General features: G+C 36.4%; 1 protein-coding gene across 4 annotated transcripts in view; it reads left to right on the forward strand.

Annotated features, from left to right (window-relative positions):
* FCHSD2 (FCH and double SH3 domains 2) overlaps nucleotides 1-26746 on the forward strand; it is a 456625-nt gene that overhangs the window by 313373 nt on the left and 116506 nt on the right. For all 4 annotated transcript variants that reach the window (XM_077113662.1, XM_077113660.1, XM_077113661.1 and 1 more), the window contains one exon: nucleotides 10337-10432. In XM_077113662.1, coding sequence (XP_076969777.1) covers nucleotides 10337-10432 — 96 coding nt within the window. The remainder of the gene's footprint in view (nucleotides 1-10336; nucleotides 10433-26746) is intronic.

Consider the following 26746-nt stretch of genomic DNA (forward strand, 5'->3'; position numbering starts at 1 on the left):
GTCTGAAAATGTTTTAATTTCTCCCTCATTTTTGAAGGACAATTTTGCTGGATATAGAATTCTTGGTTGGCAGTTTTTCTCTTTTAATAATTTAAGTATATTATCCCACTGTCTTCTCGCCTCCATGGTTTCTGCTGAGAGATCTGCACATAGTCTTATTGGGCTTCCCTTGTATGTGATAGATTGCTTTTCTCTTGCTGCTTTCAAGATCCTCTCTTTCTCTTTGACCTCTGACATTCTGATTATTAAATGTCGTGGAGTATGTGTATTTGGATCTATTCTCTTTGGGGTACGCTGCACTTCTTGGATCTGTAATTTTAAGTCTTTCATAAGAGTTGGGAAATTTTCAGTGATAATTTCCTCCATTAGTTTTTCTCCTCCTTTTCCCTTCTCTTCTCCTTCTGGGACACCCACAACGTATATTCATGCACTTCATATTGTCTTTCAATTCCCTGAGTCCCTGCTCATATTTTTCTATTGTTTTTCCTATAGTTTCTGTTTCTTGTTGGATTTCAGATGTTCCATCCTCCAGTTTTGAAATCCTATGTTCTGTCTCTTGAAATCTACCATTGTAGGTTTCCATTGTTTTTTTCATCTCTTCTACTGTGTCTTTCATTCCCATAAGTTCTGTGATTTGTTTTTTCAGACTTTCAGTTTCTTCTTTTTGTTCTTTCCTTGCCTTCTTTATATCCTCCCTCAATCCATTGATTTGGTTTTTGATGAGGTTTTCCATGTCTGTTCGTACATTCTGAATTAATTGTTTCAGCTCCTGCATGTCATTTGAATTGTTGGTTTGTTCCTTTGACTGGGCCATATCTTCAGTTTTCCTAGTGTGATTTGTTATTTTTTGCTGGTGTCTAGGCCTTTAATTACCTTAATTAGTTTATTTTGGAGGTTGCTTTCACTTCTTTTATCTAGGGTTTTCTTGCTGGATGAATTTGTTGTCTATCTGTTCTTTGACATTCCGTTCAGCTTTATCTGGAACTTTAGCTTAAGTTTTGTTTAACAGAGGAGAATTTTCCAGTTCTTGTTTTCTTATTTCTTGCCCTGCTTGTGTGGTACCTTTCACCCACACACATTTAGGAGGGTCTACTTAGATATTATAGACCCCAGCCAGATTTTCCCAGACCAAACTGGCCTCCTATCAGGAGGAAAGTGTCACCTGCGTCGGTTTTCCCTGAGGATGAGACCCAGCAGGTTGAAAGACTTCCCTGTGAAGTCTCTGGACTCTGCTTTTCTTATCCTGCCCAGTATGTGGTGCTTGTCTGACTGCAGGTCCCACCAGCATAAGATGATGCGGTACCTTTAACTTTGGCAGACTCACCATGCTGGGGGCATGGTAGAGACAGAGGAGAGGTTGTAGGCTGGTTTTAATGGCTTCAAATTACCAAGCCCTGGTTTCTGAATTCCTTGATGGAGGGATTCCACCTGAGTTGGGCTTCACCCCTCCCCTGGGGAAGGCACAGGCTCCAGACAAGCCCCCAAAAGAGCTCACTTCTGCCTATGCCTGGGGCAATTGCAGCCTGAAAAGTCCTGCCGCTGTATCCAGAGGCAGTCAAGCCTTTATAGATACACAGCCACAAAAACCTCTGTTTTCTTCTTTTTTTTTTCCCCCTTTTTCTGTCAGTCCTGCCCCCTTGGCGCCAGGGCAAAAATGAGCAACCTCCACTTTGATCAGGTTCACCTAAGCTGGGAGCCTATTTTTAGTAGTCAGAATTAGTTAATTAGTTCCACAATTGGTGTTTGATTGTGCCCAGTCTCTGCTGCTGGTAAAGTCCTTTCCTTTCCCCTCTGGAAAGCAGCCTGTGGGGGAGGGGCACTGGCTGCCGCAGCTTTGGGAACTCACAGTTCTGGGGGTTGCTTGCAGCTGGTCCAACTGGTCCAGACTGGGGTACGCTGTGTGTCTGGTCACTGACGTGGCCCCAGGAGCTGTTCTGTACTGTTTCTGGTTATTTGGTAGTTGTTCTGGAGGACGAACTAAAACGCGCACGTTGTTAAGCCGCCATCTTAACCCAGAAGTCCACTCATACAGTTTTAAATGCCACCTCTGGGGAAAGAAAGTAGTGAATAATTATTTAATATATTTGCAGTTTGTGTAAAAACAGAAATCTAGTATATTAATTCATATATTAGTAAAGGTTCATAGTAGGAGAACTGTTTATGATATTAGATGGAATTTTTGTCACGTTATCCAAGACACAAACTTTTTCTTTTAAGTCTGAGTTGTGGCAGTTTTTAGTTGATGGTTTTCCTAGCCAACTCTTAATTTTCCTTATATCATAGTACTTGTTAGCTGTTCCTTGGAATTCTGTTTATTCTAAGAACATGAGAAATTCTAATGGGTGAGAGAGGTTGCTGATATTCTTAGGAATGTTTGGACAGGTCAGAGAATCCATGAATAAAATGAATGTTTTCTAAATTAAAACAGGTTTTGCAGTTGAGATTGATGGACTTTCCATGGAATATGGTAACTTCTGAGTAAATCACTTTAGATAACCCAACATTTGAAGGGAAGACCTCATCATTCCTTCTACTTATGTATCTACAAAAGGATCAACCATTGAATTTATAAAGCCTGGAACTTCTTTTTTTTTCTTAAGACTAGGTCTAAAATTATCATAAAAAGCAAGCATTTCTATAAGTTTGCCTATGCCTAAATTGAAATTGCCCATTTAGATACAACAAAGAGAATTTATCCCTGAATTACCTGTGGACAAGTTAGCTATGGTTGACCCCTATGATGCGATGAGTTATGTCTTTTGCCTGCTCACCAAAAAAATAAAAGCTGCTAGGAAGTTTAGATTCTGAAATATGCAATTTAGTACTTTGAAGGTTTTTAGAAGTAGGAAGTCATTAAGTAAATACTACATGTCTAATCATCTCAGAGTTTTGGCTCTTATCTCCAGTAATTGGTCCACAGGGTAAATTTTAGTGATTAAGTTTGTTTTCCATTGTCATGTCTGAGGATCTTGCACATGAGAAAGGAAAAATCTAACAGAACCAGAAAGAAGTGTTAAACCTTGTGGATGTGAGTTTGGAACCTGTTGGTGGAAGGGAATGTCACTCCCTGGAAACCCAGATTCAACATGTTTTGCACTTGTTATTTTGTAGCTTTAATGATTTTTGTTTTTTGTTTAATAAGGCGAATGTCTCTAAGCTTGCTGCTTAGAGCTTCATATTTTAAACTAGTTCTCCATTTCACAGTTCTAATTGTTCCATCCAGTTTTCACAGCCTCCTGTGTGGGTCATCTTGACCTAAACTCTTCTTATATTTTGCGATGTACCAAAAATTACACAGGATGAAGGTAATTTATAGCAAGAAACATACACAGCTTATTTCATTTTTTTACTTTATGTAAGCAGATAAGCAGAAACTTGTTTAGATCATTAATTATATTAGGTCGGTTGATGTCTCCTACACATTTTTTACTACAGATTATAGGAAGTTGTTCTTCTGGGGGAGTCTTTTAGGGGTGGAGACATGGGGATAGCAGTAGTGCTTCAGATTTAAACTGGCATCACCATAAACCCTGTATTCCAGGGTGGGATGAAATCAGCTCCTTTTTATAGTTGAAATACGGTTTTTTTATTAACCATTATCTGCACAAATCCTTGAAAATAAAATTTCTTTCCCTATAAAAAAAAAAGATGCAAACTACCTACTCTGACTCAAGAAGAAATAGAAGATCTCAACATACCAATAATAAGTAAAAAGATTGAATCAATAAGCAAAAATCTCCCAACAAAGAATGACTTCACTGTTGATACCTAACATATAAAAAATAATTAACACCAATCCTTCTCAAACCCTTCTAAGATTGAAGAGGAGGAAACACTTCCTATGTTCTTATGAAGCGAGTATCACTGTGATACCAAAGCCAGACATAAGATTTCACAAGGATAGATATATATAGGCTAATATCCTTTATCAAGATAGATGCAAAAATCCTCAACAATTAGCAAAACAAATCCAACAGCACATTAAAATGATTATATACCATGGCCAAATGGAATTTATCCCAGGAATATGGAGTGCTTCAGTTTATGAAAATCAATCGATATAATACACCACATTAATAACAAAAGGGGAAAAGCCACGTGATCATTTCATGATGCAGAAAGTATATTAGAAAAAATTCAGCACCCTTTCATGATAAAAACACTCAGAAACCAAGAAATATCTGATAACTTCTTCAACATGAGAAAGGGCATTCATGAAAACCTACAGCTAATATTGTAGTAATGGTGAAATACTGAAAGCTTTCCTCCTAAGATCAGGAACAAGACAGGGATGCCTGGTTTCACTGCTGCTGTTCAACATTGTACTGGAAATCCTAACCAGAGCAGTTAGGCAAGAAAAAGAAATAAAAGGCATATCAATTGGAAAGGAAGAAGTGTAAAACTATACTATTCTCATATAGTATGATCCTTTATATACAAAATCCTAAATAATCCATAAGAAAGCTAGTAAAACTATTAAATTCAGACCTTGGGAAACAAGGTCAGCATTCAAAACCATTTTGTTTCTATATACCAGCAATGAACAATCTGAAAAGTAACTCAAGAAAACAATTCCATTTACAGTAGCAGCAAGAAGAATTCAAATATCTAGGAATAAATTTAATCAAGAACATCAAAGTTGATGATCAAGAACATCAAAACTGCAAAATACTGCTGAATCAAGAAAATCTAATAAATGTTGATACACCCTGTGTTCATGGATTGGAACTAATTGTTAAGATATCAATACTTCCTTAAATGATTTAAAGGTTCAGTGCAATCCCTATCAAAATTCCAGCTGCCTTTTTTATAGAAATGGAAAAACTGACCCTCAAATTTATTATTATTATTATATATTAATCAAAATGATCTTGAAAATGAAGAGCAAAGTTGGAGGCCTAATACGTCCCAATTTCAAAACTTACCTCAAAGTTACAAAAATCAAAGAAATGTTGTACTGGCTTAATGACGGCAAACAGACCACGAGCATAAAGTTAAGAGCCTAGAAATAAACCCAGACATCCATACCAGTTAATTTACAATAAGGGTACCAAGTCCATTCAATGAGGAAAGAATAGTTCCTCCCACAAATGGTACTGGGAACTGAATTTACTCATGCTAAAGAATGAAGTTGGATACTTTTTTCATACTGTATACAAAAATTAGCTCAAAATGGTTTAGACTTAAATATAAGAGCTAAAGTAAAAAAAAAGTCTTAGGAGGAAACAGGGTGAAGACTTCATGACCTTAGATTTGGCAGTGGGTTCTTTGATATGACACCAAAGGCATGAGCAAAAAAAAAAAAATGGGCATATTGGACCTCATGAAAATTAAAAACCTCTGTACATTTACCAAGAAACTGAAAACATACAGAATGGGAAAAATAGTTACAAATTATATATCTAATAAGAGCTAAATATTGACAACATTTAAATAACTCCTATAACTTAACAAAAAGACAAACAACCCAACTAAAAATGGGCAAAGGGCTTGAATAGATATCTCCGAAGAAGATATATATATACATGGTCAATAAGCACATGAAATATATTCAACATCATTAGCCATTAAGGAAACACAAATAACAACCACAGTGAGACAGCATATCACAGCCACTAGGACGGGTGTTATTTTTAAAATGGAAAATAACAAATGTTGGTGGGATGGAGAGAAATAGGAACCTCATACATTGTTGGTGGAAATGTAAAATGGTGCTGTCACTGTTGAAAATAGTTTGAAGTCATCATGTTGAGTGAAATAGGTCAAATACAAAGGGACAAATATATTGTATGATTTCACTTATACAAACTAACCAGAATAAGCAAATTCAGAGAGACAGAGAAGAAGATTAGAGGTTACTGGGGTTTGGGGGAGGATGAAATGGGAGTTATTACCTAATGGGAACAGGGTTTCTGTTTTTAGTAATGAATAATGGTGATAGTAGCATGACATTTTGAATAATGAATGCCACTGAATCATAAACTCAAAAATGGTTAAAAGGGGAAATTTTATTTGTATGTGTATGTATGTATAAAAATGCATAACTACAATAAAGTTTAAAAAAAAACAAAACAGGGCAATTTGGGGAAGATGGTGGAATAGGATAGGCCAAATTCACCCCTGCGCCAAAGAACAGCTAGAGAAGTGACAGAAAAATGACTGGGACAGCAATTCCAGGGTGAAAGTCAATTGAAACTCACTTTATAACTACATAGGGAGGTCCTGGTTGAAAAAGCTGAGTAATTGAGAACTGAAGACCATCCAGCCAATACAAAGAATCTAATGGGCCTCTTTCCATACAGAGTTCTGGAGCCCTTAGGAGTGCGTGGAAAGGGAGGTGGGGACGAGGAAATAAGCCAAGCCATGTCCATGAACGTGCCAACCCATACATCATGCCAACCCCTGTGACCGGCAGCCCTCACCCCACACATCTGTGACCCATGTGCCACAACCCCCTGCCTGGACACATGCACACCTCCACCTTAGCCACCACCCCTGTGTACCACATGCCCCAACCTGCATCCTGCCCCACTCACCACCACCCCCATGCGACCCATGCATGCACACCCTGTTGCCCCAGCATACCACACACCCCTGTGACCAGCACACCTGCACCCCACTGCTGGGCATGCAACTGTGTCCTGACAATACCCCTCACTGTTTAGATGCGCATGTGCACCCAAACCTCTGTGCCTGGATAACCATGACCCCTTCATGCCACGTGTGCCCCTGTGCCCTGCTCACACACCCATGCCACACCCTCCCACTACCCATGCCCCACCACCCTGAGCACCCCTGCTGTGCTCTGCACACCTGCACAGCCTCCCAATCTGCCACACTCTGCCTCTTTGTTCCCCACGCCATGTCCCAGCCCTGCACTTTGAAGTCTGCCCAAGCTGCACCCTGCTCTATGACCCCAGCACTAGCCCCCACAACCCAGCACCTCACACCCCACATTACCAGGCACCAATTTAGCACCCTGCACCTATCCCACCACCACAGCACTGCATCCCACTCTACAACACACCTCCTGCCCCATGCCCATCCCACAAATACAAAACTTTAGACTACTGAAAGAAATCAACTTTCAAAGTAACCCTATCAAGATAATTACATACCTTGAAGGCAACAGAAAATTGCAAATTGTATGAGGATGCAAATAACCCAGACTAATGACCAGCCTACTAACCAAATTAAAACATTGGAGAAGACACAGACTTTGCAACAACTAAACAAAGATGTTCATGCAACTCTACTAAATAAATCCAGCTGGTTGGATGATGACATAAAGAAGATCAACAAGATACTAGAAGACCATAAAGAAGACTTTAATGGATAAAAAAGGAGAACACATATATACGTCGTGTTACACCCCAAAACCCCAGGATATGCATTCTTCTCTAGTGCTCATGGAATGTTCTCCAGGATAGCTCATATCCTGGCATGCAAAACTGGGGTTTATAAATGTAAAAAAATTGAAATTATTCAAAGCACTTTCTCTAATCACAATGGAATGAAGCTGGGATTCAATAACCACCAAAGAACCAGAACTTTCAGATATATGAAGATTAAATAATGCACTCTTAAACAGTGGTTCAAAGAAGAAATTACTAGAGAAATTGGTAACTATCTGGAGATGAATGAAAATGAGAATATTGAAGAACTTATGGGATGTGGCCACGGCAATGCTAAGAGGGAAATTTATTGCCCTAAATGCCTGTATTAAAAAAGGAAGAAGGAGCAAAAATCAAGAACTACTCTCCTGGGAGAACTAGAGAGAACTGCAAACAAATCCCAAAGCAAAAAGAAGAGAAATAACAAAGATTAAAGCAAAATGAAATGAGTTGCAGAACAAAAGAACAGTATACAGGATAAACAAAACCAGAAGTTGTTTCTTTGAGAAAATCAATAAAATCGATGGACTCCTAGCTAGGCTGACAAAGAAAAAAAGAGAGAATGCAAATAAACAAAATCGGAAATGAGAGGGAGGGGTTGTTACCATAGACCCTGAAGAAATAAAAATCTTAGCCTTTTCTACATGGTAATTATAAAGCTTTCAGGGCAATGTCAAGAGCTTTCACAGCCAATTGTGCTTATTACTGAAATTCAGGGGAAAAACAAAATAAACATTTCCCTTTGAGAATGTATTTATTCCTCCAGCTTCCTTTGACCAAATTTTCCCAAAAACTCCTCTCCCCATCCGACCTCGTACTTGGAACCTTGAGTAGGGTGTGAGATTTTTGTAGGTTTGTCCAGAGTGATGCCTGGATAAATCCCAGAAGGATTTGAACAGTGAATAAAAAGTATTTGCAAAGTCCCCTTGGGGGAATGATAAGAAAGGGGGAAAATTCAGCTTCCCCAAGTGGAGAATTATTGATATTCTCACAAGCAGTGGGGACAACCAAAGCAATAGGCTGAGCCCTCAATCTTGGGGTTTGTTCATATGAAACTTAATCCCGCAAAGGATAGACTAAGCCTATTTAAAATTAGGCCTAAGAGTCACCCCCCAAGAGAAGCTCTTTTGTTGCTCAGCTGTGGCCTCTCTCTCTCAGCCAATATGACAAACAACCTCACTGCCCTCCCCCTCTCTACATGGGACATGACTCCCAGGAGTGTAGGCCCTCCTGGCAATGTGGGACAGAAGTCCTAGAATGAGCTGGGACTCAGCACCAAGGGATTGAGAGAACCTTCTTAACTGAAAGGGGGAAGAGAGAAATGAGACAAAATAAAGTGTCAGTGGCTGAGATTCCGAACAGAGTTAAGAGGTTATCCTGGAGGTTATTCTCATGCATTAAACAGATATCACCTTTTTAGTGTAACGAAGAAGCTGGAGGGAACTGCCTGAAAATGTAGAACTATATTCCAGTTTCTTGAAGATGATTTTATACTGATATAGCTTTCACAATGTGATTGTGTGATTGTTAACACCTTGTGTCTGATGCTTTTTTTATCTACCTTATGGACAGTTGAGTAAAACATATGGATTAAAAATAAATAAATAATAGGAGGAACAAATGTTAAAATAGATTTAGAAGATTGAAATGCTAGTGATCAATGAAAGGGAGGGGTAAGGGGTATGGTATGTATGAACTCTTTTCTGTTTTCTTTTATTTCTTTTTCTGAATTGATGCAAATGTTCTAAGAAATGATCATGATGATGGGTAAACAACTATGTGATAAAAAAAGAATGTTCATATTTTATGTCGATTGGTTTTATTAATAAAAATTTAAAAAAAAGAATTACTGCAGTTTGGAGAGACAGATTTTGGGCTGATCAACCATCTGATCTTTTGCTTTACACCTATCAATAAACTTTTTCTCTCTTTGAAATCCCAATGTCTCAGGAATTGTTCATCTGAGTGCTTCAGACAAAACAAACATCACTTTTGTCTGGTAACAGTCTCCTCAGTAAAGCCTTTTCCCAGTATCTCTAAGGTACAGCTCCAGGGCTACTTTGAACTTTTTTTTTTATCTGCCTACCCACTGGCAGAAGTGTAATGAACTGAAATATACTGCAAATGAAAGCAAAGAAGTAAAGGGTGAATAGTGAATACAAAATAGAAAATGGGATTCTTCACCATCAGTGTTGTTGATTTCCATCGTTTCCTAGGATGTATAATGCAATTAATTCTTTTCAGATGGCTGTGTTTCTGGGTTGTTCATTTTGTTGCTTTCTGCATATCAGAATTCCCCTTCTATATAAATTATTTTCTAGTCTGTCTTTTTGGTATGCTTTAAGATAGTAATTAGAATCTAATTCCTAGAAAAGGTGCAAAGTACTATAAAATTACTATTTTGTGCTTGGGTGGGCTGATCTGGCAATTTCTTCACTAAAGAATAGAATCTCCATAAAACAGAACTGGAAAAAATCCCATGAAATTAATGTGCTTCCCTATTCACATACTCCCATTAAAAAGAATAGCTTTTTGTGCCATAGCTGGCTTAAAATATTGCGTGTTGTCTAGTCCCAAAATTTGGAATAGTTTTAAACTACTACTTTCTAAATTTAGATTACTGGGAAAAAATAAGACACAGAGTAGCAAACATTAACTGAAATTAAAAATAAAATGTGTAGGGCAGGCCATGGTGGCTCAGCAGGCAGAATTCTTGCCTGCCATACCAGAGACCTGGGCTCATTTCCCAGGACCTGCCCATGCAAAAAAAGTAATAATAAATAATAATAAAATGTGTAACATTGCCATTGCTTTTTTACTTCATCATGTTGGATAATTTCTCATTTGTATAGGAAGCAAAAAAATAAATCTTAAATTTTAAAATGTGATTACTAGATGTTTTAACCTTATTAAGACTTTAAAATATTTTCTTTTCTTTTTAGGTGGTACGGGACTATAATCTTCAACTGTTTTTACAAGAGAATGCTGTATTTCGCAAACCACAGCCTTTCCAGTTCCAGCCTTGTGACAGTGATACTGTAAGGGAATTCCAGATTTTCATTTTATTTGTTGCTCATTGGTGTTTGTGCTCAAATAACTGTTATACCTGGAATAGATGAACAGAAAAAGCTGAGTGTGTCTCATTAATTTTAAAGCAAAACTGTGAGGATGCAGAGAAATTATGTCTATTCTTTCTAAAATTATGGTAACACACCCAGTGTCTTTCTGCTAGTAACTTTCTACTAAATGGGGTTAAATTATAAGACAAGTTGCTGGAAATCTGAAAACTAAGCTTAGGGAAGAATGTTCAGTAATTTTTTTTCAATTCAAGTATAAATTATGCTTTTTAATCCATGAAATTCTTCATATATTGCAACCTTCCAAAGAAATTAATGGTTAAATTTTAGCCAGAGTAGAATTAACAAATAGAGTAATAATTATGTGCATGCAAATATTTTGGCTATCTTTATAGAAAATTACAGGCCCTTTGTAATTCATTCTTTTCAGATTTCTTGGAATGTTAGAAGTTCTAACATAAACCCAAAATTGGCAATTTTTTAAAAAGTGGATATTAATCATACATTTTTGTCCTTGAATTTACTCTATGAGAAAAAAAAATTACTGTTACTTGAATTAAAAAATAGAATAGAATCAAAAAGCTAATTTAATGACTTAAAAGTAGAAACTTGACTCCTACAATGTGAGAAAGCACTTTTGGCATTAAATAGCACATTCTGTCAGTGTAGGCAAGCCAAGAAGAAAGTCAAGTTATATTCAAAATGTCTTTAGGTAAACCTAGAATCAGAGCTTATAGTTTCAGAGTTTAATGGTGTCAGTTTAATAGAAATATCTTTGCCAGAGATATCTTCATTATTTTTCTTAACATTTAAATAGGCCTGTTAGTGGTAGTATAAAGAAATGTAGGTAATCAGTATTCTTTCTAGATTATAATCCTGATCCTTTATAATACTGCCCTTTTATCAGTCAGTTTTTTCCTAATGATTCACTAATTTGTCCTATAATTTGACTTCTTTGAGGCCTGGGTGGAATAAGGTACAGTTTTAGAAGATACAAGGTAAGGACAAGAATTTGTCAAACTTGACTTAAAATTGTGACTTGAGATGATTTCATCTTTGCCCATTTTCCTCAGAAAAGTCAGAAGAATGGCACCTGTCATCTCACTCTTCCAAAGCCCTTCTTGCAACCCTAAATCCTTCTTGGGTTCTAGACACTGTGCTAAATGTTCTTAGCTGTTGTGTCCCTGTTTGCCTAAAAATTCTAACTTTATGCTGTTTTCTGTCCTTGTGCAATCTTTATTGGGCAGAGTTTAAAAGCTGCCCAACTGGTGGATATTGAGCTCTCCCCTGTCAGTGCTCTGAGAATGACCATAGCTGAGGTATATGGGAGTGTGGGTCAGGGTGGGTGGGGAAGTGGGATGTATGGGTTTGCATGTTAATGGAGGGTGGGACCTGGTGTTGTGCTGAAAGTCGTATATATATATATATATATATATATATATATGTATGTATGTATGTATGTATATATATATGTGTGTGTGTGTGTGTGTGTGTGTGTGTGTGTGTGTGTGTATAGCCACTGAATGCAGAAGCTTGTGACTTTCCATTTTCCAGTATTATTTTGGGATTTCCTTTCCTATTTATAATAGAGTGGTTGAGCTTCTTATTTTACTTTGTTTCTTCCCTGAAATACCTTATTTTTCCTCAACTTAGATGCTGGAAAGAATGTTAGAGCTAATCTTGACAACACCCTTCTTTTATTAAAGGGAAAACCGAAGCTATAAAAGAAAAGGGACTTGTCCAAGGTCCTACAGTGAATTAAGAACATGTTCAAATCCTAATTGCAATGTTAATGTTCTTTCCTCTATGCTATTCTGTTTTCTGAGGAGAAATCTTAAACAGTTGGGGAGCAATTTTTCAAAATGGAAAAAGATAAGTGCCCTTACTTTTATAAAAATCACCCCAGATTACCAACCATTGAACAAGTCTTTAGAATAATCACTTTGAAAATGTTTTCAAAATTTTGTGTATCATTTTTGTTTTGTTGCAAGTAAGTATTCTTACTGCCCACAAAGAATAAAATCCCAAATAATTATTTTTACTCAGTATAGAAGGTTATTGTTTTTTCATGTGAGAATGAAGTCATCATTTACTTGCTTTCCTAGCTTCCTCTGAGTGGGAATCACTAAGCTTATCATGGGGTTGGAAGCACCAGCCAGTGTCCATTAACCCACTCTTCCTGCCAGGTGAATCTGGGATATTTGGGAAGGCTTGATCATTGCGCTCTTCAGTTGTATTTCTGAAATTGCTGTTTTTCCCATCCTGTTTTGAAGCACATTTCAGTTCAACAAACACTTGGATTGAACGCTATGATTTTTTGTAAATTTAGAAAGTTGTGCAGTCATCATCATAAATATGTTTTAGAACATTTTTGTGACCCCAGTAAGATCCCTTGTTTCCATGTACGGTTAATCCCCATTCTCACCCCTAGCCCTGGGCATCCACTAATCTACTTTCTGTCTCTACAGATTTGCCTTTCTAGACTTTTCACATAAATTGAATCATATGATATGTGGTCTCCTGGGTCTTGGCTTCTTTTACTTAACTGTTGCAGCATGAATCATTAGTTCCTTTTTATTGCTGAAAGATATTCCATTGTATAAATATACCATGTTCTGTTTATCCATTTATCGGTTGATGGACATTAAGGTTCTTTCCAGTTTGGGGCTATTATAATAGTGCTGCTATAAATATTTGTGTGCATGTCTTTGTGTGAACATATGTTTTCATTTTTCTTGGGTATATAACTAGCGTGGAATTGCTAGATTATATTGTAAATTTATGTTTACCTCTTTAAAAAACTGATAAACTGTTCTCCAAAGTGGCTGCACTGTTTTATATCTCCAGCAATGTGTAAAACTTATAGTTTCTCCACATCCTCACAAACATTAGTTATCATCTTTTTATTATAACCATCCTTGGAGTGTGAAATAGTATCTGATTTTGGTTTTTTTTTTTTTTTTTTTTTTGCATTTCACTAATTGAAATGTATATTGACCATTTGTATATTTATTTTTAAAAATTTTGAAAATTTTTGCCTTGTTTTTTTATTGGGTTGTTTGTCTTCTTATTTTAAATTAGATCCTGAAGATGAATTGAAATTTATTCTACAGAGAATGAAAAATATATCCAGAAGTGAAAGCAACAATTTAAAATAATAAAATAGCTGACACTCATTGAATATTTATTCCATGTGAGGCATTTTTCTCATTGCATTACCTATATTAACTCATTTAATCCTCACAACAGCCCTAAGATGTAGGTAGTGTTTTTAATCCCCATTGTACCGATGAGGATACTACTAAGGTTAAGAACCTTTGTAAAGCTACTAAGCAGAAGAGCCAGAAATTTTTGACAGTGTATGACACATGCCTGAAATGGCAAGTAGTCTTGGAGTAGCTCGAGACTGAGGTGTTGAGGAAGAAGTTGAGCAGCACCATACATAGGTGTTATAACAAGATTGTGTGCTTGTACTTTGTATAAAGTAGATGAGAATATATTCAAGTAGAATGGTAATATGAAGAGGCCCTTTGCAGTTGGATACTCCTGCAGGGAAATTAAGTATTGTTCCTTAATTTTAGTTTGAATAGGAATTTTAGTTTGAATTGGGAATTTTGCACTGCTTAATTTAATGTTTAACACATTGATTTTTTCATTCACTTCACAGTTATTTATTATATATACCTTGTATTGCCTTATATAGAGGAGAGTATTCAGTAAGTATTTGATCTATATTTTGATAAGACAAATTTAGGAAAGCCATAGAACTTATAAAGTTATAGTGATAAAATATAACTCATATTCTTCTGAATTTTTTTCACATTCTGAGTTGTCTTGGAATTCACAAAAAAACTTTTTTTAATATAGTGTATTTTAAATTACATTTTCACTACAGAAATGCCCCAAAAGTCCAGTTGAAAACATACAGTCACAGTATTACTATAGAAATTTAAATTAATAGTTGGAATTCTTACATGCCTTTTTTACAGCCTTATCTTTTATTTTTTGCTGATAAATCAAAATTCCTTTACATTTCCTTTTAAGATATGCATATTTTGACTCATGATTTGGAATAGTATAACAAAAGATACTGGCCAAAGTGGTTTATAATTATGTCTACTCTGTAAGGCCATAGAATAAATGGGAAATCTTAGCATTAACCCTAAGAGGGCTGGCTACAAGTGGCAGAGCAAGCTTTGTCTTTTTCACATTTAGCCTCTCTGATTCAGCTTCATATGTGTAAAAATCCTTCTTATGTGTAAAATCTTTCCTCATGTGTAAAATTCTTTATTGGATTTGAAAATTAAATGAGATACTTGAGCATTTGACTCAATGCCTGATACATAAGCAGGTACAGGATAGATGTTGACTGCCTTTCCTTTTGTTTTATATCTTTCCACAAGGCAACAAATTGCTACAAGAAATACAAAATATCAAAGAAAGAAGACATTATAAAGATTATGAAATCTTGCAACTTTTTTACAGTCATAGTCCCTAGCTCTCAACTCCCATACTGGGTTGATCACAAAATGTCCCTTGGAACTCCTGCTCTTCTCATTTATTACACAAAGTAGAGCTCATCAACCTTCTTTCTTAGCAGTTTACAAATCCACAAGGCCATCCATGTAGACTAAACAGTAGCTGATAGCTAACCATTGGTGTCCATTTTTACCCCTCATATCTTAAGTAGATAACTTGTATTTTTCAGCGCCTCTGCCCTCTACAACTCACAGTGGGTCTCTCTTCCATTACAGGAACTTGTAATGGGTGCCCTTATAGGCACTTCCTCATGTCCTATGAAAAAGGACAAGGTCAACTGGGGTTGGGAAATAACAATATTATAAATAGGAATCATGCACATCCAGAAAACTCAGATAAAACAAGCAGGAAAACTGAAGGAGACTTTTTTCCTCCAAGATTCCTGTTGGGGATGGGACAGCGCCTTCTTCTTTACCTTCCTTGAACTGCAAATAACAAAATCTTCACAGATAATAGTAGCCAAAAGCTAACTTTAAATTTCTGATATATGATCTTTTCCTGTTATTTAAGCATCGTTTCTGATTCTGCCTTCTACAGATTAACAGATTAAATAAAATGTCCACTTATTGTAATTCAGCACTTTCACACAATAAAATTTGACTTAAATAGGGGATTTTATACATCTATTAAAAACAAACATTTAGTTCTCGCTTCAGCAGCATATATATTAAAATTGGAGCAATACAGATAAGATTGCATGGTCTTGTTGGAAGTTCTAGCCAAAGCAATTAGACAAGAAAAAGAAATACAAGGCATCAAAATTGGAAAGGAAGACGTAAAACTATCACTGTTTACAGACGATATGATACTATACGTAGAAAACCCAAAAAAATCCACAACAAAATTACTAGAGCTAATAAATGAGTACAGCAAAGTAGCAGACTACAAGATCAACATTCAAAAATCTGTAGCTTTTCCATACACTAGTAATGAACAAGCTGAGGGGGAAATCAAGAAATGAATCCCATTTACAATCGCAACTAAAAGAATAAGATACCTAGGAATAAATTTAACCAAAGAGACAAAAAACCTATATAAAGAAAACTACAAAAAACTGCTAAAAGAAATCACAGAAGACCTAAATAGATGGAAGGGCATACCGTGTTCATGGATTGGAAGACTAAATATAATTAAGATGTCAATCCTACCTAAACTGATCTACAGATTCAATGCAATACCAATCAAAATCCCAACAACTTATTTTTCAGAATTAGAAAAACCAATAAGCAAATTTATCTGGAAGGGCAGAGTGCCCCGAATTGCTAAAAACATCTTGAGGAAAAAAAATGAAGCTGGAGGTCTCGCGATGCCGGACTTTAAGGCATATTATGAAGCCACAGTGGTCAAAACAGCATGGTATTGGCATAAAGATAGATGTATCGACCAATGGAATCGAATAGAGTGCTCAGATATAGACCCTCTCATCTATGGACATTTGATCTTTGATAAGGCAGTCAAGCCAACTCACCTGGGACAGAACAGTCTCTTCAATAAATGGTGCCTAGAGAACTGGATATCCATATGCAAAAGAATGAAAGAAGACCCGTATCTCACACCCTATACAAAAGTTAACTCAAAATGGATCAAAGATCTAAACATTAGGTCTAAGACCATAAAACAGTTAGAGGAAAATGTAGGGAGATATCTTATGAATCTTACAACTGGAGGCAGTTTTATGGACCTTAAACCTAAAGCAAGAGCACTGAAGAAAGAAAGAAAGAAATGGGAGCTCCTCAAAATTAAACACTTTTGTGCATCAAAGAACTTCATCAAGAAAGTAGAAACACAGCCTACACAATGGGAGATAATATTTAGGAATGACATATCAGATAAAGGTCTAGTATCCAGAATTTATAAAGAGATTGTTCAACTCAACAACAAAAAGACAGCCAACCCAATTAGAAAATGGGAAAAAGACTTGAACAGACACCTACCAGAAGAGGAAATACGGATGGCCAAGAGGCACATGAAGAGATGCTCAATGTCCCTGGCCATTAGAGAAATGCAAATCAAAACCACAATGAGACATCATCTCACACCCACCAGAATGGCCATTATCAACAAAACAGAAAATGACAAGTGCTGGAGAGGATGCGGAGAAAGAGGCACACTTATCCACTGTTGGTGGGAATGTCAAATGGTGCAACCACTGTGGAAGGCAGTTTGGCGGTTCCTCAAAAAGCTGAATATAGAATTGCCATACGACCCAGCAATACCATTGCTAGGTATCTACTCAAAGGACTTAAGGGCAAAGACACAAACGGACATTTGCACACCAATGTTTATAGCAGCGTTATTTACAGTTGCAAAGAGATGGAAACAGCCAAAATGTCCATCAACAGAAGAATGGCTAAACAAACTGTGGTATATACATACGATGGAATATTATGCAGCTTTAAGACGAGATAAACTTATGAAGCATGTAATAACATGGATGGACCTAGAGAATATTATGCTGAGTGAGTCCAGCCAAAAACTAAAGGACAAATACTGTATGGTCCCACTGATATGAACGGACATTCAAGAATAAACTTGAAATATGTCATTGGTAACAGAGTCCAGCAGGAGTTAGAAACAGGATAAGATAATGGGTAATTGAAGCTGAAGGGATACAGACTGTGCAACAGGACTAGATACAAAAACTCAAAAATGGACAGCACAACAATACCTAATTGTAAAGTAATCATGTTAAAACACTGAATGAAGCTGCATCTGAGCTATAGGGGTTTTGTTGTTTTTTTTTCTACTATTATTACTACTTTTATTTCTTTTCTCTTTATTAACATTTTATATCTTTTTCTGTTGTGTTGCTAGTTCCCTAAACTGATGCAAATGTACTAAGAAACAATGACCATGCATCTATGTGATGATGTTAAGAATTACTGAGTGCATATGTAGAATGGTATGATTTCTAAATGTTGTGTTAATTTTTTTTTCTTTCCGTTAATAAAAAAAAAAAAGATTGCATGGCCCCTGTGCAAGGATGACACACAAATTCATGAAGCATTCCATATAAAGAAAGAAGAAGAAAATAAATAAATAAATAAATAAACATTTAGCAAAAACTGCTCTTGTCTTTAATAGACCTTATGGGGTCAATATATCATGTAGGGAAATTATCTGAAAATTTTTTCCACTGATGGAGATTTTGTGTTGTACATAGCACTGGTTTTTAAACATGAAAGCATCATGAGAATCTCTGAGAAATCCTGTTGCTGGATAAATAGATAATAACCTCTTATACTTATGCTGCCCACCGATTCCAAAAATGAAGGGTTTGTTTACAGACAAATGGGTGTCACTTGCCCAAAAAAGCAATTCTGACAGTCAAGCAGAGTCTACTAATTTCTTCAGCCTTTCAAGACAGGGATTGTTTGCATTTCATGGAAGCTCCCTCCCCCACCCCACCCCACCCCTACAATCTATATGATAAGCCCTGTGCTACTACAGTTACCTTTGTCCCAGTCTGGTGATTTCTCTACCCATGCAGAGGTATACAGAGCTTTCCCTAGATTCCTTAGTGACAAGCAGGAATCTGAAAGTTCACTCTTTTATTTAGCTTGTGAATATAGCCTTTAAAACGAAGTCTCTATATAAGAGCTGTATAGAGACTCAGGGACATATTTTTGTCTTAGAGCTACTTCTGATATTCTAAACCAAGACAAGAAAGAGCGCTCCATTCTTAGGGTTTTCACCATTTCCTTACCACAGCCTTAATGGGATTGTGTATCCTTTTCCCCAGTTGTCCAAAGTTCTGCAGAATTTTCGAAGTGATCAAGCAACACTATTTTTATCCTGTTTACTCTCCTGAGAAACTAGGCACATGTAACCCATTATCTAGATGAGTTCCACTTTTCTAAGTGAAAGTACTACTCCCCAGGAACATTAAGAAGTCAAAACAATATTTGAAAGTGTTACATTGAACATAGCATAATAAATTATATCAGGTGGATTTTAGTAATATTCGAGTAACAGATCGCTGAGATAGTAAATGCTTCTTTTTTCTTTTTCACCGGAGCAGGTACTGGTAATGTAAACCAGGTCTCCAGCATGGCAGGCAAGAATTCTGCCACTGAGCCACCATCCAACCCCCCGGGAATGCCTTCTTTTTAATTATGGTAGAGACCCAATTAAGTGACCACCTCTTTGGTACCAGTCATCCTGAAGCAAAATGAACAGAAAGTTCCTCAAGGTTAGGGACAGGCTTGCATCAGTGCTCTTTAAATGCTTGATTAAAAACTAAAACTTCTCAATGTGGTCATATGAGATTACGTTTCATGTATCCTCTGACTGCATTTTTCATCACCTTCTGTTGCCCTGTTTTAATGGAGACACCTATAATTATCATCTGTCATTTGGGTCATCTATTAGTCCCTTTCCAGTCGTTGAAATAGTTAATTGGGTTTCTGAGGTAGTTTAATCTTATGCTATAGTAAACAATTACATCTGTCTTACCAGGGATAGGAGAATACGTTGATCATATTTTGGAGGTTCATTAACTGTTTCGAGCCACTCAGGGAATGAGAGCAGGCATTTTACTGAATGAACTGAAAGTGTTATTTCACCTCCCTAATAAAAGCATCTTACTTTCTCAAGAAAAAGAAAAAAAAGTCAAAATAAGTTTCATAAAAGTCTCTGCTTACACCTCCACTCCAAGGTGTATGATTTATCTCTAAAATATGTGATTTACAGGTCCATAGTTTCTTGTAAAAGCCCTTGGGGCCAGACATGTTTCAAAACTCAGAATTTTCAGATTTTAGAGATTTGATCCATATAGCACATATTACATGAAACCATGATCAAACGTAATATTTTTGCAGTTCAAGTCAGATTTTGCCACAAATGAATTTTGGCTCCAAACTTACAAAAAAAACTTTTGACTTTCAGAGAAGTTTGAATTTCAAAATTGTGTGATTATGAACTTCTGTAAACATGAGTGCTTGCATTACAGAACCCTACAAAGATCAAATGCTTTATAATTGAAGAGATCCTTTTTTTTAAAAAGAGAATCTTCTTTTTCTTTCTCTTTTTTTTTGGGGGGGGGGGGGCAGGCATGGGCAGGCTCTGACCATCAAACCCGGTTCTCCAGCATGGCAGGCAAGAATTCTGCCACTGAGCCACCGTTACACCCTTTTTTGAAGACAGATAATAAACATTCTGGAATTAATAAAAAAAAAACCTTTGTAAAATAAAATAAATCAAATATCTTATTCAATACATTTCTGATCTACCCATAAACTGAAAAATACAAGAAGTACGCATCCCTTGAATGAACATTAGTAAGATCATTACTGGAATATGACATTAGCATGATTATACAGACTTGAATTTATCCTATTTTTCTCATTCAGCATTTTGTCATGAATCTCTACTATCTGGAATATCTGGTTCCTAAATCTCTCAGAAATTTGAGATCCCCTACCTCCCTTCGAATAGTTTTTAATATCATTAACCTCTAGCACCTCCTAAAATTATACTGTCATAAATTTAAAATTCTGATTAAATTAAAATTATGATTTTTACAGAGTACCTTCTGTCTGAGTCTAGGCTCTCAGATCATGTTGAAAGGAAATGTGTTGTTCAGAGCATTTGCAGTAAAAAGCAGCATTTCTGGGTCTCTTATCCAGGGCAACAGTGCTCCCACCTGCTTTAGCCAAGGTGCAAGCACATTTGTTCTTTTTAAATAAATTATAGTAGAAAGAGTTTGAAATTTCATGTCCTCTTCAGATGGCTTGATTTTCAAATGAAGAATCTTGAGTCCCAGAGAAGAGTGATTAAGTTAGCCAAGATGACACAGCTAGATCTCTGTGGGGAGTGATTATGCGCCAAATTTCAATGATTACTTTTTAAAGAACTAATAAATTACCATATGAAAATTCCTTCATATAGTGCCTCAAAAAAAATTCCTACCTCAGTCATCCATTTTGAATAGATTTTGTGTGGCAATTTAAACATGGAGAGATCATATTAGATGACCTTTTATTGTACATATTGGAGAGGGAGTTGAATCCTTAAAGGCAGCTTTGAGAACCTATATTTAAATCCATAATACTCAGTAAATTAGTTTCTTTTCTCCTTTCTTCCTTTTTGTTTTTTCCTTCCACACAATAAATATTGTTCTCCACAACCCCTAGAAACTGATTCTAATGACAGCACATTTATTCTCCTGTCATCCTGAAGGCACCATTCTAATAATTTCATGACTTGGCTCTCACTTTGGAATCCCAGAACCAGTGCATTAAGTCATATTCACTTAACCATTTAAAAATTCTATGGACTGTGAGACATGGTGCTAGATGCCAGGAGTGCAGCATTAAGACGCTGCTCAGGCCCTCAGATTGCCTTAAGACAAACACACATGCAGCAGTAACAGTATAATGTGATATTTGCCTGACACAAGGACCACTCGATAAGTGTCTAATAAATGAATAAATGAATATGGTAGAGAGAGTAAAAAGTGAAGGAGCCCTTGAATCTGTCAGGAAAAGTTAGGGATTGACTTTATTTCCCAAAGAAAAAAAACCATCTGCTTCTGAAAGCTTTTTACTAAAATATGTATAATGTCCAAAATCCTTGATGTTTCCAACAATCTCAAGAATCACATTTAGTTGACCCCAACTAACAAGAGACAAATGAAAAAGTGTCTCTTATACTTAAAGGTTGAGAGGAAAGTCCTGTTATAGCGTCTCTCCTCAGGTTGTGAGATTTTATAATTATTTTTAAATAATTTAAAAACTTAAATATTTTTAACTATTCTGAGAATTGTTTTATTATTATGTGGATCTCTTTAAAGATAATCAAGTAAAATAAGTAAACTTTCTAGCACCAGGCCACAGTGCCATTTGACATTTAATTTTAGAGTTCTCTTCTTCAGGAATATAGCAATGTTCTTTAGAATATTGTGCTTGATAGTTAAATAAGTAAACTTCTCCAGAGTGAAAATACAGTGCAATTTGATATTTAATTTTAAAATTCTCATACTCTGCTTCTAAAAAATAGCTAAGTTCTTCAAATTTTTGTGTTCAATAGCTTTTATATGTAGCTATTCTTTTATATTTATCAAATGTATTTTTAAGAGGAAAAGTGTTAAAAGAATTAACTAAAGGTTAAATTAAACATTATAAAAATAAGCAGTCAGTAGCAGTTCCTGTGCGAGAATCAACCACTGCTAACACCACTGCCTTATGACCTACACTAGACCCTAATTTATACTGATCTTTGGTAGTAGAGGTGGCATTGCAGCAAAACCTCTGATGTTGCTTAACACCCTGGGCTGAGTTTGCCTCGTATGGAATTCTGATTTGTTAAGACCTATGCTATAGGTAGCTTCCACATATCTTTCTGTGGCTTTATTTCAAAATTCATGAAAAAAGGATAAAGTAATCCATTTGAATTTTAGTTATATGTCATTCCCTATCCCAGGATCCCCAAGCCACATCTCCCAATCAATAGCATTTGTTATCTGTCCTGGTCATTATTGGGCATTCCTAGCTGAATAATAAATATGCCAGGAGAGAATTGGAACAAAGCCCTATTTTTACTTAGCCAGCTCTAAAGCGCAATAAATGCTCAGTGAAAGTATTCAGATTCTGTGTGGGAAATTTAGGTTATGATCCATCTGTAGTCAGCATATGGTTTAGACACCTTTACCTTTTCTTAACATATTTCTCAGTAATAAAAATTAATGTTTTCCATCAATTATCTCCTTTCTCTTCTACTCTACTCCCTTCAAATTCATTCTCTTTGAGATCTGTGTTAATCTTTCAATATATCCTTAATTTTGTTTTTGATTCATTCTTTAGGCTCTCAAGAATCTTAGATACACAGGCACAAAATGGCAAAGTAGGAAGTTTTACAAATCATTCCAACCTCTAGAAAAATGAAAGAGCTGGAAAAAGAAATTGGGTTAACTAGGTAGTAACCCTAGGACCAGAATGGGCTTTTAGAACAAATACAGGAGTGTTAGAGGAAACAAGAGGCTGCCAAGAGTTCCACTTTTGTAAGTGAAATCATGAACCAGTGACCAGCCCCCACTGCTAAACCCCGCCACAGGTGGAAATGGCTGTAGCTGCAGCAACATAGCCTGATTTTCAGGAGGGCCAGCTGGGGCCAGGGCTGGCAAAGGAAACCTCCTCTAACAAAAGCTGGAGTTGAGGATAAAGGTCAGTCTGGAGGACCCATAAAGGACCAGCCTGAAAGCCGGCTTCAGTTTCAACTCTCTGAACAGCAACGGGTATAGTCTCCCACCAGCATCTTGTTTCGGAAAAGTGCTAGTTGTGTTTTTTTCACAACTGTGTGTGGTTATTTTCTGCTGAGGCAGATCCCTAAGGGCTCAGCATACACTCTAGCCTTGGTTTTAACCCTCTCTGCAGCAGCGATTTCTGGCCACACACCAGTTTCTACCTGCACTTTTTCAATGGTTAGTTTTCTTCTTTCTCTTTCTTGTTTTTTTTTTTTGGTCTCTTGTATCTCTGACTGCCCAGGGCATGGGCTAGCCTCATTGTCTCTCAGAAGCATAAGGATATAGCTTTGGGCGGGTCACGGTGGCTCAGCAGGTAAGAGTGCTTGCCTGCCATGCCCGAGGACTCTGGTTCGATTCCCAGTGCCAGCCCATGTAAAGATACAGCTTCTACAACGTGACTGTGTGATTGTGAAAACCCGGTGTCTGATGCTCCTTTTTTCCAGGGTATGGACAGATAGGTAAAAAAAAATGTGGATAAAAAATAAATAAATAATGGGGGGACAAAGGGTAAAATAATTTGGATAAATGGAAATACTAGTGGTCAATGAGAAGGAAGGGGCTTTTTTTTCCTAATCCCATTGCGGTATACATTTTTAAAATATTCATATATGCCCAACATTTATCATAACAAAATAAATGGCATTCTAATGTCAATATAGAGAAGTATACTAAAGATGGAGGGCTTTTGCCTCCTCTTTACTTTTATTTTTCACATAGAAATTTACATTAGGAGCAAGGTCTCAGCATATCCACGTGGAAGGAATTCTTAATGTCTTGGCTCTTGTGCTAATGCTTTCTATCATTTGAAATAGCTTTTGTAATTGCCAAAATGTCTTTACACATTTGTTTCTAAATCACAGAAAAGTTGTGAAGGAAGTTAAATAGAAAATTAGGAAAAAAGTAAAACACAACAGCCTCTATAGTGTTGACCTTGATTCAGAACAAATTATTTCGCTGTAAACAAGCATTATCACAGCCCTACTTCCAGCGCAGTTTTTCCTTGATGTGTACACTCTGTTAGCTCTAACAATGGGAAATTGGTAGGAAATAATTAGATCTTCTTTTTGTAAATGGTCTAGCAATAGCATCTTTACAACCACCTGTATCATTCCAACAAATGAAATAATACCTAAATATAAATGTTTCATGCTATCAAACATTGATCATAAAAGTTTTAATATTTATTGTTTTTTAAAAAAAGGCCCTATGCACCCCTTTCTATTTTTCTTTTCTCTTCTTTTTTTTTTTTCTTTTCTTTTCTTTTGTTTTTCTGGTTTATATTTTGAATCTGGCAGGTCCCTGAGGGATGAGTAGAGATACTGGCCTAGCTTTCAGCCTCAAAAGCAGCAGCTTCTGGCTTGCCACTGACTTATAACGAGATTTTAAAAGGCAGTGCATGTCATTATTTTGTTTCCTTTTTGTGTGTGTGTTGTGTGTGTTAGATTTTTTTTCACCCCTCATTCTCTTTCCTTGCTTCCTTTATTTTTCTCATTGTTAATTTGGCCAACTAAAGAGTGGTAAAAGTAGATTTCCAGAGTCATTACAGCATAATACTCAGAATGTACAATTCTCAACAAATATTACAAAACATACAAGCAGATACTAGCCCAGTCACAGGAAAAAAAAAATTCAATGGAAAATGTTCCAGAGGATGTGCTTCCTCAGAAAATGCTGATTAAAGATTTTAAACAATTCTCATGAATAAGAGCAATAAACTAAAGGAAAACATGGACAAAAAAATTATAGAAGGGGGTGCAAAGGTAGTTCAGTGGTAGAATTCTCGCCTGCCATGCGGGAGACCAGGGTTTAATTCCCAGCCATTTTTCTATTTCTCCACTTCCCCCCCAAAATTCAACAAATGGTGCTACAATAACAATCACATGGGAAAAAAATGAAATGTGACCCCTACCATAGAGTATACAGAAAAAAAATACAGAAACTCAGGAAAACAATATATAAACAAAATGAAATCTTAATAATGGGATAGAAATCATAAAGACAAATCAAGTGGAAATTCTGAAACTCAAAAGTACAAGAACTGAAGTGAAAATTCAGGGGAGGGTTTCAGGAGCACATTGGACAACACAGAAGAAAGGATTAGCAAACTCAAAACAAAACAATGAATATTGTACAGGTTGAGTAGTTGGAATAAAAAGGAAAGAAAAAAATGAACTCTACTTCAGGAACCTAGGTGACACTATCAAATATACAAATATATGCATCATAGGAGTCCCAGAAGGAGAGAAACTGAGAGAATAATGACAGAAACCTTCTGCGGTAGTTAGATTCAGGTGTCAACTTGGCTAGGTGCCTAGTTAGTTCCATTGCTGTGGACATGAGTCAATGGCATGTGAACCTCATCTGTTGCTGATTACATCTGCAGTGGGCTAGGAGGCATACCTGCTGCAATGACTGATGTTTAATTTAATTGGCTGGTGCTTAAATGAGAAAGCCTGACATAGCACACAAAAGCATCTCAGTATACCTCATATCAGCACTTGCAGCTCAGCCCAGGCCTTGGGAGATGCAGAAAACAATCATCCTGGGGAAAGTTGTTGGAACCCAGAGGCCTGAAGAGAAGACCAGCAGACATCATCCTGTGCCTTCCCACGTAAGAAAGAACCTCAGTTGATAGTTAGCTGCCTTTCCTCTGAAGAACTATATGTTAACTAAATAAGTCCCCTTTTGTTGAAAGCCACTCCATCTCTGATGTGTTGCATTCCAGCAGCTAGCAAACTAGAACACCTTCCCAAATCGGATGGAAGATATGAATATAGAAATCCAAGTGCTCAACGAATTCCAAGGAAGATGAACCCAAAAAGATCTACTCCAAAATCCATAATCAAACTGTCCAGTGCCAAGAACAAAGACAAGTTCTTAAAACCAGCAAGAGAGAAGTGACATGTCACATTAAAGAAATCCTTAATAAGATTAATATCTGATTCTCAACAGAAATCATAGTGATCGTGAGGCAATGGGAGGACATATTTAAAGCGCTAAAAGAAAAAACTGATACCCAATAATAACATACCTGGTAAAGTGGTCCTGTAAAAATGAGGGTAAAATTAAGACAATTCTGGAGAAACAAAAATTGAGGGAGTTCGTTACCAATAGACCACCCTTATGAGAAATGCTAAAGGGAGTCCTCCATGTTGAAGGAGAGGGACATTAGATAGTATCTCGATGCTGGATGAGGAAGTAAAGATCTCCAGTGTAAATAACAACATAGGTAAATATATAATCCAATATTACATTTTGTTTGTAATGCTGTTTTTTACTTCTTACAAAACTTAAAATTCAAGTGAATGAGAAACGAGCTTAAATCTTTCTTACTGGACACATATGCATAAAGATGTGACAAGAACAACACAAAAGGAGGGAGGGATACAGGTACTGTGTGTATATATAGGCTATAGAAATCAACAATCAAAACAAACTAAACTGAATTTAGATTTTGTATGCTAAATGTAATCCTCTTGGTAAACATAAAGAAA

The sequence above is a fragment of the Tamandua tetradactyla genome, chromosome 8 (genome assembly GCF_023851605.1).
Source record: "Tamandua tetradactyla isolate mTamTet1 chromosome 8, mTamTet1.pri, whole genome shotgun sequence".
Taxonomy (NCBI): domain Eukaryota; kingdom Metazoa; phylum Chordata; class Mammalia; order Pilosa; family Myrmecophagidae; genus Tamandua; species Tamandua tetradactyla.